The sequence below is a fragment of the Mesoplodon densirostris genome, chromosome 2 (genome assembly GCF_025265405.1).
Source record: "Mesoplodon densirostris isolate mMesDen1 chromosome 2, mMesDen1 primary haplotype, whole genome shotgun sequence".
NCBI classification, from domain to species: domain Eukaryota; kingdom Metazoa; phylum Chordata; class Mammalia; order Artiodactyla; family Ziphiidae; genus Mesoplodon; species Mesoplodon densirostris.
In genome coordinates, this window is record NC_082662.1 from 90,658,391 (window position 1) to 90,676,972 (window position 18,582).

At 36.0% G+C, this 18,582-nt stretch overlaps 1 protein-coding gene across 3 annotated transcripts in view; it reads right to left on the bottom strand.

Moving 5' to 3' along the window:
- Positions 1 to 18,582, bottom strand: part of SASS6 (SAS-6 centriolar assembly protein) — a 61,988-nt gene that overhangs the window by 33,615 nt on the left and 9,791 nt on the right. For all 3 annotated transcript variants that reach the window (XM_060090187.1, XM_060090188.1, XM_060090189.1), the window contains exons 5-8: positions 16,819 to 16,990; positions 16,109 to 16,174; positions 14,690 to 14,809; positions 1,872 to 2,063 (exon numbers count right to left, since the gene is read on the bottom strand). In XM_060090187.1, coding sequence (XP_059946170.1) covers positions 1,872 to 2,063; positions 14,690 to 14,809; positions 16,109 to 16,174; positions 16,819 to 16,990 — 550 coding nt within the window. The remainder of the gene's footprint in view (positions 1 to 1,871; positions 2,064 to 14,689; positions 14,810 to 16,108; positions 16,175 to 16,818; positions 16,991 to 18,582) is intronic.

Here is an 18,582-nt window from a genome sequence, read left to right on the forward strand (position 1 = left end):
TTAAAAAATCTATACTAGATCACACCTCAATCAGCTAATATCAGTCCAAATGTTGCCAGTATACTATACTAAAGCCCAGTATGTAGTATTCCTAATTAGTTTTCGATTTTAAGAAAAACTTTACAAAATAATTTTATAGTATTATACCATAGTGGTTTTAGAAGCACAGACTCTGCTATCAGGCAGACTTAGAATACAAATCCTGGCTCTTCTGTGTGACCCTGGGAATTACTTAACCTCCTTAAATTTCAGTTCCCTTATTTGTAGAATAGAAACAACACCTCATAAATTATTTAATTTCATCTTCACAAAAACCCTTATATAAACTACTTAGCATATTGCCTGGCACATAGTAAATACCTGATAAATGGCAGTAATTATTAATTTTAGGGTACTAACCTCTAAGAGGTATAATTTAACATAATTAGGTAACAATATTCAGAAGTTTAAAAAAGAAAATTCCCAGGACTCATAATTTGCAAGTCTTATGCAAACCTTGAAAGAAATATTTTGATTACATTATATGAAAATCAACATAACAAAGCACACTGTTTATACACTGGCCAGTGTCAGTGCTACAACAGAAGAAACCACGTAGCATTATAATGAAGTATTCACTCTCCAATGTACTATGCAGGCTGAAATGTTTTACTAACTGGTGTGAAAGGTGAAGGGGGTAGTGAGAAGGACTGAAGACATATAATTGTTAGGGCAGAATGCTGTGAGGATCTGAACATAAAATCAGTCAGGCTTTAGGGCTTCCCTGGTGGCACAGTGGTTGAGAGTCCGCCTGCTGATGCAGGGGACACAGGTTGGTGCCCCGGTCCGGGAAGATTCCACATGCCGCAGAGCGGCTGGGCCTGTGAGCCATGGCCACTGAGCCTGTGCATCCAGAGCCTGTGCTCCGCAATGGGAGAGGTCACAACAGTGAGAGGCCCGCGTACCGCCAAAAAAAAAAAAAAAAAAAAATCAGTCAGGCTTTAGAGTTTCTAAGCATAACAGACTGGTGAAATGGAGATGGATGTCTTGTGAGCTAGAGTAACACTGGAGATCTTTACAGTCAAACATGACAGACTTAACAAAATCTACATATGTTTTCTAATAACTCATATGACAATAATGTATAATAATGTTAGGAAGGAGTCTATCATCACTGCCAAAGTATCAACAAAAGTACCACTATAGCAAAATATTTTAAATGTCTCTGTTGCCTAAAAGAACAAGGTAGTACTAGAGACAGGTAAATAAAGGATTTCAATCCTCACTTTTCTACTTATGGCCATGCCAACTTGGGCAAGTTATTTAAGCTTGCTGTGCCTTAGTTTCGTCATCTGTAAGATGGGGATAATAACAGTACCTTCTTTAAAATAATTGTTATAAGAATTAAATGAGTTTATATGCAAAGCACATAAAACAGTGTTCAGTAAGCATTAGCTATTATCATTTCTATTATTATTAGCATTATTATTTCTAGACACTAAACTTCATATAGTTGTTTAATATGTTGAGTAGACTGAAAGAAAGAACCAGCCCTGCCAACACTGAGCACCCTGAGCCACAGACACTGTGCTGATGTTGAAAGTACACTGAAAGATCTGAGGGCTGTGCCAAAGAGCTGCTACTCAAGGCCCCAACTAAAAATATCCAAGTTTACCTTAGCGCTGTTCTCAAATAGTCCATTTTATTAGATTTTGGATTCTCAATTTTTTTCGTACTGTCTGAACTGACTACCCTACAACTACAAGAGATCCTTGCAGAGCATCCAGAACACCACCCATACAAGTAATAAAGTAAACAAATTAAAATCAAGTCACCTAATTAAACTATGCTTTTAAATTGTGGGGGGGGAGACCAACCCCAATGTTCCATACCTCTTCAACACCAGACAGCTTTGTTTTAAGTTCTCTGATGGTAGAGTCTCCTTTGTATTTCCTTTCAGTGAGGTCTTTATTAGCAGATTCTAACTCAGACAATCTATTTTGTAGCTGCTGGATGTTTCGTTGATGGAGGATTTCTAAATCTTTTTTCTGTTGTTCATGCTGCTGTTGGTATCGAACCTGTGCCTATTATATAATAAAATACAGTACCAAAATTCAAAGAAAAAAAAATACAAACATGAGATTTGAAGAAAAAAAAATCTTAATTATTCTTCTTTATAAGATTTCGTTGCTTTTAAGAGATTCTATTTTCAATTATGGATTTCATGAAAAAGAAAAGTCAACAAAGTCAAATTTACCACTATGATCTTGTTCATAATTTCTTCTTCTCTTAAGCCCACATGTTTAGACATAATGGTCTTCAAATAAAGGGAAGAATGATACAGGATTAAGTTAAAAAAGAAAAAAGCAAATTACAAAATAGTATATATAGTGTGAACCTATTTCTGAGAAAACAAATGAGCAGGTACATAAGGAACTTTCAGTATTTGCTTTAAACCACATTATACTGTTTCAGTTTTTTACAACTAGTATATATGTCTTCTAATGAAAGAAACATCTAAACTTGTAAAATTGACAAGGTATTGCTCAGTCTTACATTTAGTTGTTACATTTCACCAACAATAAAATTTGAACATAGTTGTAACTCTGAAATCTCTGGTACCTCTTTGAATCATACCACTAATCTATCTTAATAATTTCTGTTGTTGGACTTGGAGGACATTATGCTAAGTGAAATAAGTCAGAGAAAGAAAAATACTGTATGATATAACTTGTATGTGGAATCTAAAAACTACAACAGACTAGTGAATAAAACAAAAAAGGAGCAGACTCACAGATATAGAGAACAAACTAGTGGTTATCAGTGAGGAGAGGGAAGGGGGAAGGGCTATATAGGGTTAGAGAATTAAAAAAGGGTTATTATGGGATTATATAAAATTATGTATGTGAAACTTTAAAAACTGTAAAGCACTACAGAATTTAAAGTCTTTCATTCAATAACAAATTTTAAAAATGTTAAATAATTTCTGTTGATGAACACTATCAAATCCTAAATACATTTTAAAAAGAGAGTATTTTTCTCATTATGAAAGTTATACATTCTCTTAAAGGCATAAAGAAAGAAATCACAAATAACCGATAATCTCATCCAAGGAGTCATTCTAAATATTTAGGAATATTCCTTTTGAGTCATTTATATGCTCATACTGACACCACACATACACACATAACGCACATAGTTAAATTTAACAAAATGAGACCAACCTGTTTACACAATTTAATCATGCTTTTTAATCCTTTAGCATTTACACCTCCTCACATCATTAAAAAAACTCTTTGTAAATACTTTTTTTTTTTTTTTTAGATGTAGGGGGTAGGAGTTTATTAATTAATTTATTTATTTTTGCTGTGTTGGGTCTTCATTGCTGTGCGAGGGCTTTCTCTCGTTGTGGCAAGCGGGGGCCACTCTTCATCGCGGTGCACGGGCCTCTCACTATCGCGGCCTCTCTTGTTGTGGAGCACAGGCTCCAGACGCGCAGGCTCAGTAGTTGTGGCTCACGGGCCTAGTTGCTCCGTGGCATGTGGGATCCCCCCAGACCAGGGCTCGAACCCATGTCCCCTGCATTAGCAGGCAGATTCTCAACCACTGCGCCACCAGGAAAGCCCTGTAAATACTTTTAATAGCCGCACAATATTCTATCCCATGGCTATACCATAATGTAGTTAACCCCTGCTCTACTATGGATACTGAGTTTCCAATTTTTCACAATTACAAATAAAACTATGGTTAATATTTTTGTATATAAGCATACATCCAAATTCAGATTATTTCCTTGTGATCAATTATAGGTCAAAAATATGTAAACAAATATAAAGTTTGATGCTAGTTCCAAAACTGCATTCCAGAAAAGTTGTACCCATTCAAAAATTCCTACCACAAAACAAGGAGAGTGTCTCTCTCATAAAATACTTTGGGAATTTCACATAACTATTTTAAGAATTCCTCATTTTTGGAAAACTGAAATAGAGAGAAGAAGGAAGAAAAAGAGATAAAACAGAAAAAAAGAGTCCATATAGGACCTCCCTGGTGGCCCAGTGGTTGAGAGTCCGCCTGCCGATGCAGGGGATACGGGTTCGTGCCCCGGTCCGGGAGGATCCCATATGCTGCGGAGCGGCTGGGCCCGTGAGCCATGGCCGCTGAGCCTGCGCATCCGGAGCCTGTGCTCCGCAACGGGAGAGGCCACAACAGTGAGAGGCCCGCATACCGCAAAAAAAAAAAAAAAAAAAAAAATAAGAGTCTATATAAAACTGAAAATGCAACCTTGGAAGAAAACACTCAAGGAGCAATCAAGAAAAAAAAAAACAACAATGAGCAAACTGGTACAGATGCTAACTGTAACTGTTTAAGAGGGTAATCAAACACTCTGAAGGCAACAGAGACCAAAGATTATAAAGAACTGGCTTTATCCCAGTGATAATCAGGATTTTGGAGCTTTTGTTTTAAAAAGTGTAATGGATAGGATTACAATATTTACATTTTCTACTTTATTTCAGGTGATTCTGATGCACACTACAGTCTTAAAGCCACTGCCCTATAGACTATCTATCAGCAGGAAGAGAAGAGTGGCTTGCTTGGTTTTAAAGTCTCTAAGGACTGATTCACAATCCTATTAGAAAATGCAGTAAGGAATGCAAACAAATCCTTCAGTCATTTTGGTGTTATAAACAAATACACTTATTATGAGACTTTTAGAATCTAACTTGTTTGAAAATAGAGACAAAAAAAAACTTTAGTAAACAATAGAAATTAATGAAATTGGGGTGGCCGGGGAGACAGTGTAGAACTAATTAACAAAAGAAAAAACTGGTTCTTTAAAAATACTACAAAAAACCAGACAATCAAGTCTCATTAAAAAAAAGACATTAAGAACGTAAGAGAAATGGTATGAAGACTTTAAAAATCTTAAAACAACATATAAGATATTTTACTAATACATTTCAACACAAAGATGAAATACATGGCTTTTTAAGGAAATATAACTAACTAACTCAAGAAAAAAAATAGAAAATCCAAAAGGACCAATAATCATGAAGGAAATCAGAAAAGAACCTAAAGAAAAATGCCTTAAAAAGGCATCAGACCCATGCACATGGCCTGCCTGAGCTGAGGTGCTAGCGGTAGCCATTCTGCACCAGGCACTCCGGTCAGAAGAGCCGGGTGCAAGGCCTCTGCACGTGGCCCCCTGTGAGCAAGTGAAACCCGACTAAGCACAAAGGGAAGAAGAAAGTAGTCTTAGAGCTGTGACTATTTTCAAGGCTACTGTTTTTCTCTGTGGAACACTGCCTTTTGGGCAAAACAAGGAAGAAACAGGGGATTCTAATGTGCAGTGGAGAAGGAGAACCACTGCAGGCCAGCTTCTACCGTCAAGGTACTCCAGCCGTGCGGCTGACAGGGTCTTGATGCTCCAGCCGGGTGCCAGGCTTGAGCCTCTGAAGTGGGAGAGCCGAGTTCAGGACACTGGACCACCAGAGACCTCCTGGCCCCATGTAAGATCAATCAGCAAGAGCTCTCCCAGAGATCTCCATCTGAACACTAAGACCCAGCTCCACTAAAGGACCAGCAAGCTCCAGTGCTGGACACGCCATGCCAAACAACTAGCAAGACAGGAACACAACCTCACCCATTAGCAGAGAGGCTGCCTAAAATCATACTAAGTTCACAGACACCCCAAAACAAACCACCACATGCAGTTCTGCCCACCAGAAAGACAAGAGCCAGCCTCATCCACCAGAACACAGGCACCAGTCCCCTCCACCAGGAAGCCAACACAAGCCACTGAACCAACCTTACCCTCTGGGGGCAGACACCAAAAACAACAGGAACTATGAACCTGCAGCCTGCAAAAAGGAGACCCCAAACACAGTAAGTTAAGTAAAATGAGAAGACAGAGAAATATGCAGCAGATGAAGGAGCAAGGCAAAAACCCACCACAATAAACAAATGAAGAGGAAAGAGGCAGAAATCTGAAAAAGGATTCAGAGTAATGATAGTAAAGATGATCCAAAATCTAAAATGATAGTAAAGAGGATCCAAAATCTTGGAAATAGAATGGAGAAAATACAAGAAACATTTAACAAAGACCTAGAAGAACTAAAGAGCAAGCAAACAATGATGAACAACACAATAAATGAAATTAAAAATTCTCTAGAAGGAATCATAGCACAGTAACTGAGGCAGCAGAACAGATAAGTGACCTGGAAGATAAAATAGTGGAAATAACTACCACAGAGCAGAATAAAGAAAAAAGAATGAAAAGAACTGAAGACGGACTCACAGACTTCTGCTATCAAAACCAGACAAAGAGGTCACAAAAAAAGAACACTACAGGCCAATATCACTGACGAACACAGATGCAAAAATCCTCAACAAAATAGTAGCAAACAAAAGCCAGCAGCACATTAAAAGGATCATACACCATGATCAAGTGGGGTTTACCCCAGGTTTATCCCAGCAGCACATTAAAAGGATCATACATCATGATCAAGTGGGGTTTATCCCAAGAATCCCCACTTGATCATACACCATGATGAAGTGGGGATTTATCCCTTCATTATATGCAAATCAGTCAATATGATACACCATATTAGCAAATGAAGGATAAAACCATATGATAATATCAGTAGATGCAGAAAAAGCTTTCAACAAAATTCAACAACTGTTTACGGTAAAAACTCTCCAGAAAGTAGGCATAGAGGGAACTTACCTCAACATAATAAAGGCCATATATGACAAACCCACAGCCAACATTGTCCTTAATGGTGAAAAACCGAAACCATTTCCACTAAGATCAGGAACAAGAGAAGGCTACCCACTCTCACCGCTATTATTCAACATAGTTTTGGAAGTTTTAGCCACAGCAATCAGAGAAGAAAAAGAAATAAAAGGAATCCAAATCATAAAAGAAGTAAAACTGTCACTGTTTACACATGACATGACACTATACACAGAGAATCCTAAAGATGGTACCAGAAAACTGCCAGAACTAATCAATAAATTTGGTAAAGTAGCAGCATACAAAATTAATGCACAGAAATCTCTTGCATTCCTGTACAGTAATGATGAAACATCTGAAAGAGAAATCAAGGAAACACTCCAATTTACCATTGCAACAAAAAAGAATAAAGTACCTAGGAATAAACCTACCTAAGGAGACAAAAGACCTGTATGCAGAAAACTATAAGACAGTGATGAAAGAAATTAAAGATGATACAAACAGATGGAGAGATACACCATGTTCTTGGATTGGAAGAATTAACATTGTGAAATTGACTATACTACCCAAAGCAATCTACAGATTCAATGCAATCTCTATCAAACTACCACCGGCATTTTTCACAGACCTAGAACAAAAAATTTCACAATTTGTATGGAAACACAAAAGACCCCAAATAGCCAAAGCAATCTTGAGAACGAAAAATGGAGCTGGAGGAATCAGGCTCCCAGACTTCAGACTATACTACAAAGCTACAGTAATCAAGACAGTATGGTACTGGCACAAAAGTAGAAATATAGATCAATGGAACAAGATAGAAAGCCCAGAGATAAACCCATGCACATATGGTCACCTTATCTTTGATAAAGGAGACAAGAATATACAATGGAGAAAAGACAGCCTCTTCAGTAAGTGGTACTGGGAAAACTGGACAGCTGTACCTAAAAGAATGAAATTACAACACTCCCTAACACCATACACAAAAATAAACTCAAAATGGATTAAAGACCTAAATGTAAGACCAGACGCTATAAAACTCTTAGAGGAAAACACAGGCAGAACACTCTATGACATAAATCACAGCAAGATCCTTTTTGACCCACCTCCTAGAGAAATGGAAATAAAAACAAAAATAAACAAATGGGACCTAATGAAAGTTAAAACCTTTTGCACAGCAAAGGAAACCATAAACAAGATGAAAATACAACCCTTAGAATGAGAGAAAATATTTGCAAACAAAGCAACTGACAAAGGATTAATCTCCCAAATATACAAGCAGCTCACGCAGCTCAATATCAAAAAAACAGACAACCCAATCCAAAAATGGGCAGAAGACCTAAATAGACATTTCTCCAAAGAAGATATACAGGTTGCCAACAAACACGTGAAAGGATGCTTAACATCACTAATCATTAGAGAAATGCAAATCAAAACTACAATGAGGTATCACCTCACACCGGTCAGAATGGCCATCATCAAAAAATCTACAAACAATAAATGCTGGAGAGGGTGTGGAGAAAAGGGAACCCTCTTACACTGTTGGTGGGAATGTAAATTGACAGTCACTATGGAGAAAAGTATGGAGGTTCCTTGAAAAACTAAAACTAGAACTACCATATGACCCAGCATTCCCACTACTGGGCATATACTCTGAGAAAACCATAATTCAAAAAGAGTCATGTACCACAATGTTCATTGCAGCACTATTTACAATAGCCAGGACATGGTAGCAACCTAAGTGTCCATCAACAGATGAATGAATAAAGAAGATGTGGCACATATATACAATGGAATATTACTCAGCCATAAAAAGAAATGAAATTGAGTTATTTGTAGTGAGGTGGATGGACCCAGGGTCTGTCATACAGAGTGAAGTAAGTCAGAAAGAGAAAAACAAATACAGTATGCTAACACATATATATGGAATCTAAAAAATAAAACAAAACAAAAAAGGTTCTGGAGAACCTAGGGGCAGGACAGGAATAAAGATGCAGACTTGGGCTTCCCTGGTGGCGCAGTGGTTGAGGGTCCGCCTGCCAATGCAGGGGACATGGGTTCATGCCCCGGTCCGGGAAGATCCCACATGCCATGGAGCGGCTAGGTCCATGAGCTATGGCCGCTGAGCCTGTGTGTCCGGAGCCTGTGCTCTGCAGCGGGAGAGGCCACAGCAACGAGAGGCCCGCGTACCGCAAAAAAAAAAAAAAAAAAAGAGGCCAAGGACAAGACCCTTCTAAACTCCCACTGCAATAGTAAACAGTTTATACAGTGGCATTAATAAATGTGTTGATCCTATTTACTATCAATTAAAAACTCTTACAACAGAAAAGAAAAATATATGGTGAAATAGATGATAGGGTACCACAACCAGGCCCATGTACTGCAAAAAAAAAAAGATGCAGACTTAGAGAATGGACTTGAGGACACAGGGAGGGGGAAGGCTAAGCTGAGACGAAGTGAGAGAGTGGCACTGACATATATACACTACCAAGTGTAAAACAGATAGCTAGTGGGAAGCACCCACATAGCACAGGGAGATCAGCTCGTGCTTTGTGACCACCTAGAGGGGTGGGATAGGGAGGGTGGGAGGGAGACGCAAGAGGGAGGGGATATGGGGATATATGTATACGTATAGCTAATTCACTGTTATACAGCAGCAACTAATACAACAACGCAAAGCAATTATACTCCAATAAAGATGTTAAAAAAGAAAAATTGTCAAAAAAAAAAGACATCAAACCCAAATGATAAAAGGATAATTCTATCAGGCCTTCAAAGCACAGATAATTCTTCATTATTTGAGTGTTCCAAAGCATAGAGAAAACCAGAAAAAGTTTTCATACCTTTCCTGACGCTAGCATAATTCTAATACCATAGTCCAAAATCCATAATTTTAATTAGCAGACTAAGACAGAGTACAGGATAATAGTAATATCAGACCAATCTCATGTGTGAATATATATACAAATGTCCTAAATTAAATATTAGCAAACTGATTCAACAGGATATTAAAAATCTTTGACTAAATATTATCCTCTGAATTCAAAAATGGTTCCACTTTTAGAAATCTATTATTATCATTATTTTACTATTAAAATGAGAAAAATGATTATTTGGTTAAATCCCCAGTCACTTCATCTGACTTAGCACTCTTTGGAAGCCAGACAGAAGAAAACTTTCTCAAAAGCAGAGCAAATCTCATACCTACTAGAGAGATATTTTAGCTATTTACCAAAAAAGATTAACTTACCAAAATTAATACACAGAAATCTCTTGCATTTCTATACACTGACAATGAAAGATCAGAAATAGAAATTAAGGAATCAATCCCATTTACCATCTCATCAAAGAATAAAATACCTAGTAATAAATCTACCAAAGGAGGAAAAAGACCTGTACTCTGAAAACTATAAGATGCTGATGAAAGAATTGAAGATGACACAAACAGATGGAAAGATATGCCATGTTCTTGGATTGGAAGAATCAATATTGTCAAAATGACTATACTACCCAAGGCAATCTACAGATTCAATACAATACCAATCAAATTACCAATGGCATTTTTCATAGAACTAGTACAAAAAATTTTACAAATTGTATGGAAATACAAAAGACCCCAAATAGCCAAAGCAATCCTGAGAAAGAAAAATGGAGCTTGAAGAATCCAGCTCCCTGACTTCAGACTACACTATGAAGCTACAGTCATCAAAACACTATGGTACTGGCACAGAAACAGAAATACAGATCAATGGAACAGGACAGAAAGCCCAGAAATAAACCCACACACCTATGGTCAATTAATCTATGACAAAGGAAGTAAGAATATACAATGGAGAAAAAAAACACAGACTCTTCAATAAGTGGTGCTGGGAAAACTGGACAGCTACATGTAAAAGAATGAAATTAGAACATTCTCTAACACCATACACAAAAATAAACTCAAAATGGATTAAAGACCTAAATGTAAGACCGGATACTATAAAACTCTTAGAGGAAAACATAGGCAGAACACTCTATGACATAAATCACAGCAAGATCTTTTTGGATCCACCTCCTATAGTAATGAAAATAAAAACAAAAATAAACAAATGGGACCTAATGAAACTTAAAAGCTTTTGCACAGCAAAGGAAACCACAAACAAAATGAAAAGACAATGCACAGAATGGGAAAAAATAATTGCAAATGAAGCGACCAATAAGGAATTAATCTCCAAAATACACAAACAGCTCATACACTTCAATATCAAAAAACAAACAACCCAGTCAAAAAATGGGCAGAAGACCTAAGTAGACATTTCTCCAAAGAAGACATACAGATGGTCAAAAAGCATATGAAAAGATGCTCAACATCACTAATTATTAGAGAAATGCAAATCAAAACTACAGTGAGGTATCTATCACCTCATACCAGTAACAAAAAGTCTAAAAATGGTAAATGCTGGAGAGGGTGTGGAGAAAAGGGAACCCTCCTACACTGTTGGCGGTAATGTAAACTGGTACAACCACTATGGAGAGTAGTATGGAAGTTCCTTAAAAAACTAAAAATAGAGCTACCATATGACCCAGCAATCCCACTCCTGGGCATATATCTGGAGAAAACCATAATTTGAAAAGATACATGTAACCCAGTATTCATTGGAGCACTATTTACAGTAGCCAAGACATGGAAGCAACCTAAATGTCCAGTGATAGAGGAATGGATAAAGAAGATGTGGTACGTATATATAAAGGAATCTTAGCCATAAAAAAGAATGAAATAATGCCATTTGCAGCAACATGGATGGACCAAAAGATTATCATACTAAGTGAAGAAAGTCAGACAGACAAAGACAAATACCACATGATATCACTTATATGTGGAATCTAAAAAAAATGATACAAATGAACTTATTTACAAAACGGAAATAGACTCACAGACTTTGAAAACAAACTTATGGTTACCAAAGGGGAAAGGAGGTGGGTAGAGATAGATTAGGAATTTGGGATTAACATACACACTACTATATATAAAACAGATAATCAACAAGGACCTACTGTATAGCACACGGCACTCTACTCAATAATTCTGTAATAACTTATATGGGAAAAGATTCCGAAAAAGAATGGATATACACATACATATATATAATTGAAATCACCTTGCTATACACCTGAAACTAACACAATGCTGTAAATCAACTGTACTTCAATATAAAATAAAAATTAAATTAAAAAAACTGAAACAAGATAAGGATTCCACTATTATTTATCATTTCTCTGCATAAGAAAAAAAAGATATAAATCTTGGAAGAGATAAATTACCATTTTTTATAGTTTACATATCTACCAGAAAAACCTAAGAGAATCTCCAAAACTATTAGAATTAATATGTAAATTAAAATGCAAATTTGTAAATATAACCTAGAATTAATGGGTATGACATTAATACACATTAGCAATAAACACTTAGAAATTATCACAGTAGTGGGGTGTGATAGATGGTCCCATTTATAGAGCAAAAATCTGTAAAATCTCTAGGCAAAAACATTTAATAAGAACTGTAAAAGAAAAAAAGAAAGAGAAAAGGAGGTAAATGAGGAATAAACTATAAACCTGTTTTAAACAAATAAGACCTGAATAAATGAAGAGATATTTCTCTACACTGGACAAGAAAATTCCAAGGATATCAGTTCTACCCAATAGTCCAGAAACAAGACCAAATAAATAAAGGAATTTAGTATATATTAAAGGTTGCATTTTAAATCACTGGAAAATATGGTATTGGAACAACTCACTGACTAAATGCCAAAAAAATCCATCTCATACTCCAGAAAAATATACTCCAAACAGATTAAAAAGTTAAATTCAACAAGCAAATTATAGAAGTATTAGAAGAGAATACCAGAGAATATCTTTCATAACCTTGGGGTGGCAAAGGCTTTCCAAACATAAAATGAACCCTTATACCATAAAGACACAGATTGAAAGACTGGATGACAATCAGATAAAAAGAACTATAGGGACTTCCCTGGTGGTCCAGTGGTTAAGACTCTACGCTTTCAATGCAGGCAGCGCGGGTTCGATCCCTGGTCAGGGAACTAAGATTCTACATGCTGCACGGCGCAGCTCAAAAAAGAAATAAATAAACAAAATATTTAAAATAAGTAAAATAGTTTAAATTTAAGAATATTAAAAAAAGAACTATATATGGCAAGAAATAGTAATAAATGCAAATGACAGGCTAAAATACAATGTTTATAATATACATAGTAGGTAAAGGTATAATATCCTTACTTTACACCAGAAATGAAAAGGCAAGCCATGGACAGAAAATATTCACAGTGCATGTATCTGACAAAGGACTCATGTCCAGAACATATAAAGAACTCCTACAAATCATTAAGAAAAACACAGATTGCACAATTAACAAATGGGCTGAAGACTCAAATGGGCACTTCACAAGAAAATATCCAAGCAATCCATATACAAATGAAAAAGCGTTCATTATGAGGTACTACCATACACCCACTGAATGGCAGTGTGATCCAATATATCCACTTCGGAAAACCGTTTGACAGTTTCTACTAAAGCTAAACATATGCCTACACTAGAAACTAGCCATTCTAATCCTAAATATATACCCAAGGAAAATGAGTACATGTGTTCACAAGAAGACACGTACAAGAAAGTTCATAACAGTTTAATAATAGCAAAATGTCAGAAACAATTCAAATGTCTCCCAACAGGAAAATAAATAAGTTACTGCATGCTCATATAATAGAATCCTACACAACAACAAAAAGAAACACAAGAATATAACTGAATCTCAGAGATATTATGCTGAGTGAAGGAAGCCACACACAAATAAGTACATACTGTATGTGTCCATTTATCTAAAGTTCAAGAACAGGCAAAACCTGTTTTGACGTGATGGGCTTCCTGTGGGAGTATGAAATGGATTGAGAAGGCACACAAGGAAACCTAAAGGGGTAGTACAATTTTCTGAATCTTAATTTGGGTGAAAGTACACATAAACTGTTATCAAGCAGTACCCTTAAAAGCAAACATTTAGTAAGGTGCAAAAAGCAAAAATAGAATTTTATATTAAAGAATAATTTAACATTAATTAAAGAAATTAATATAAAAGGTATAAAATACTGTAAATCCACACTACAAAGCAGTAGAAAATGAGTCACACAGGGAAAGCAAAAGATATTAAAAGAAATAATCCACAGAAGAAATTAAAATGGCCAAAAGTCATATTAAAAGATACTTACCTTCACTAAAAATCTAACAAATATAAATTAAAGTTAATAATATAATACCTATCAGGTAGCAGATATTAAGAAGGTTAATAGTATCAGGAATATGGGGAAGTAAGTATGATCATACACTATCTTTGGGATTCCATTTGGTACATTTTTGGGTGGCAAATTTGCAATATACGTTAATATTTTATATGGGTATATTGCAATCTCACTTCTAGGAATAAAAACGTTCACTGCAGTATTATTTGGAATAACCAAGATTTGAAGCATTTAAATGTCCATCAGTTAGTAAGTACTTAAACAATTTATATTATGTCCAAGTAATGAATACTACTCAGCCACTTCTGAACTGATAAAAAAAAAAACACAGTATCTACGATATCAAGTTAGGTGAAAAAAACGTTACAATCAATATATCCAGGAGGACCTCGTTAGCTTAGAACAAAACCAAAACTCAGATAGGTGTGTACATATCTCCCAATTTACATATTTCTAAATTTATAAATATAAACAATTACTTATAAATTGTATATTATTTACAAATATAAAGTCTGGAAAAACAAATATCAAAATGTTTATAAATTATCTCTGGGTAGTAAGATTTTTAAGGAGAGACTTTTAATTTTTATATACTTCCACACTGAAAACTGTAAAGCATGTATTACTTTTATAATTAACAAAATGACTAACGGCAATAAAAAAATATTTTTCCAGGTTTTTTTAATATTCATACCTGCAAAGCTTTTTCCTTCTCATTCGTAAGTTCTTGAGAATGCTTATTTGACAATGTTGCTGTGTGTGATGCCCATTCATTCCGTAACTTATCTAATTCTTGGATTTTTTCTGATAATGTCTGTAGTAGAGTTCAATATGAAATATTAAAATTCTTGAATATGTTATTAGATTGGAACATGAAAATATTTGCAAAGTATATTAAAGGAGATGGAATCACAGCTTTTTAAGACATACTCAAAGCCTTTTCTTACACAGATTTTTTGGTATTTAAAGAAATCAAGATTAGAATAAAAGCAATTTTAGGGGCTTCCCTGGTGGCACAGTGGTTGAGAATCCGCCTGCCAATGCAGGGTACACGGGTTCGTACCCCGGTCCGGGAGGATCCCACATGCCACGGAGCGGCTGGGCCCATGAGCCATGGCCTCTGAGCCTGCGCGTCCGGAGCCTGTGCTCCACAACGGGAGAGGCCACAACAGTGAGAGGCCCACGTACCGCAAATAAATAAATAAATAAAAATAAAATAAAAGCAATTTTAGAGTTAAAATGGTCCACAGTTTAACAATCACTAACCTTTTAGTTAAATCTGGCTCTTCGCCTCTCAATCCTCTCCTCTGGCATTAAGAAAAAAAGAAACCCAAGGTAGACCAAGTCATAAGTAGTACAGATGACCTTAAACAACACAGGTTTGAAATGCACAGGTATGCTTATACTCAGATTTTTTTTCAAGAAATACGTACTACAATACTACACAATCCACGGTTAGTTGAATCTGATGATGTGGAACCACAGATACGGAGGGTTGACTATAAACTTATGCAAGAATTTTCAACTGTGCAGGGGGCCGGTGTCCCTAACCCGCGTGTTGTTCAAGGGTCAACTGTAGTTTACTTATACACCTAAAATCTAGTAACACAGGTTCCCAAGATGGGCCATGTGGTGCAGGACAATTTTCTACCTGAAGCCATGCAGCTTATCAGATATTTTGGTCCTCAATTTCAAGGAGTAGCTATGACTGAAATGATGACAAGCTTATCAGAGGAATTAATTCTAAACTTAACAGAAGGAAGGAAGGGAAAGATTTAGAAGACAGGAACTGAAAAGCCATTTAGACAAGAGAAATGAGGTGAATTAAAGAGGAGCACAACTAACATATGACAGATACTATACATTATTTAATGAAGACTTGGAGAGAATGTGTCATATACTGGGGATAACAGAAATGTTTGGATAGAATAAACTATCAAGAAGAAAAAGCATCAGATTAAGACAACTGGTAGGGGAAGGGTGGCAAAAAGGAGGGGGAATTCAATGGCAGTGTGCTTTGAAAAAAAATATACAAAAGCCTAGATTTGATTCAAGAAGCAATTCAGAGCCTATGTTTGGATCACTTACAAAGACAAAATGAAATTTGAATTACCTTTTGTGTGAAATTCAGTTGCCTGGTAACATCATCTAGTGATTGTGTCAATGATAATTTTTCTTCCTATTTATAAAAATAAAATTATGCAGCTTACAATTTAATTTAATCATCCGTAGCTGTGCTACTCAAAGTGCAGCAAAGTAAGCATCAGTACCACCCTGGGAGTTTGTCAGAAATACAGAATCTCAGGCTCCACCTCAAACCTTCTGAGTTAGAATCTGCATGAGTAAGATCCCTAGAAGATTTGCCTAATCCTTAAATCTTGAGATGCACTGATCCATAGTATTTGACTAAAAAGACTTTCTGAAAACTCTTACAAGGCATCCCAATGTTGTTTCCTTGTGCCACACACCTTATATAGTTATAGAGCACTTTCTAATCTTCAAGACACTTTCATATATTTTATCTCATTTAAGACAGCCTATCTATCAGCTGATGAAACCAAGACACCAAGAGTTTAAGTGACTCCTCAAGGTCACAGAAAATTAGTAAAAATCCTGGGACCTAAGTTTCTCAATTCCTGGCCCAGTTCTATCCTGTTGTACCTTGCCTAAAACAATAAAGTCAGTACATGCTATACAAATTTCCTGGACATCTTTAAAAGAACTTTATTCAGAAAACAAAATCTAATAGCAATACAGCTTTTCAGTGGTTTATCAGAGAGCTTTGGGACTTATTTAAAAGATTAACTTAAATTTAAATCTTACCTTGCTACATTTCAAACAGTCTGCTAGAAACTTCTTTATTTCCACATCATTTCCAGGTAACAGTTTTAATGAAAGGTGTGTAAGATGCTTAAAAGGATTTGTCTCTACCACATTTAAAAAAGCAGGTGAGTTATCCAAAATAGCTTCTGGAGAAACTAACTGTAGCAAAAACCTTTGAAAAGAAAGTGTCACATAACACATTTATGAGACAGTGAAACTCTCCCATTGAATCATGAGCTCTATTGGCTCATCAATGATTAAAAGGATCAGAAAAGGGAGCATACTGGAATCATAGGAGCCAATATGAAAGGACTCCCAATGGTAAAACTGGATTAATTAGTGTAAACAGTAAAATGGAGATTTATCTATTGACTGAAAACAATGAATATATAAATGTCCATGAATTCACAATGAAATGAGGAGAAAAGAAAACACTGAAACAAAAACAAATCAAAAACCCATTGAAACCACAAAAGTAACTAGAGTAACAACTCCTTACTCTGAAAACTGACAATTTAAAAGTAAGAATTGAGCATTTATCCTTTCCTGTATGAATTTTCAGAGTAATCAAATAGCCCTAATTGATAAAGGAAAGTTCTTCTTTATAGAATTATATCTAATAAATATAGGAAGAATGATGGAATTGGAAAAGCATAATTTTATAGTTGCTAATGAAATAATTCAAACAAGAATCGTCAATTGATGAAATTTATACATAAAAGGTTTGGGAGTTTTACAAGGAAAGGATCAGGTGTTACACTAAACAAATACAGATATACGTGCACACAAAATCTTATTCTTCCCTTTTTCCAAGTTCATTACAAAAACATATACTTGAACACTAACAACAAAACTATCAAAAAGAGAAACTAAGGAAACAATCCCATTTACAATTGCACCAAAAGGAATAAAATTTCTAGGAATAAACCTACCTAAAGAGATAAAAGACCTGTATTCAGAAAACTGTAAGACAAGACACTGATGAAAGAAACTGAAGATGATACAAACAGATGGAAAGATATACCATGTTCATGGACTGAAAGAATCAATACTGTTAAAATGACCATACTGGGGCTTCCCTGGTGGCGCAGTGGTTGAGAGTCTGCCTGCCGATGCAGGGGACACGGGTTTGTGCCCCGGTCCGGGAAGATCCCACATGCCGCGGAGCGGCTGGGCCCGTGAGCCATGGCCGCTGAGCCTGCGCGTCCGGAGCCTGTGCTCCGCAACGGGAGAGGCCACAACAGTGGAAGGCCCGCATACCACAAAAAAAAAAAAAAAAAATGACCATACTATCCAAGGCAATCTTCAGATTCAATGCAATCCCTATCCAAATACCAAGGGCATTTTTCACAGAACTAGAACAAAAAACTTTTTAAATTTATATGGAAACACAAAAGACCCTGAATAGGCAAAACAATCTTGAGAAAGAAGAACACAGCTGGAGGAATCATACTTCCTGACTTCAGACCATACTACAAAGCTACAGTAGTCAAGACAGTAGTACTGGCACCAAAACAGACACATAGATCAATGGAACAGAACAGAGAGCCCAGAAATAAACCCACACACTTATGGTTAATTAATCTACAACAAAGGAGGCAAGAATATACAAAGGGGAAAGACAGTCTCTTCAACAAGTAGTGCTGGAGAAACTGGACAGCTATATGTAAAAGAACAAAATAGAAAATTCTCTAACACCACATAAAAAAATAAAACTCAGAATGGATTAAAGACCTAAATGTAAGAAACCATAAAGCTCCTAGA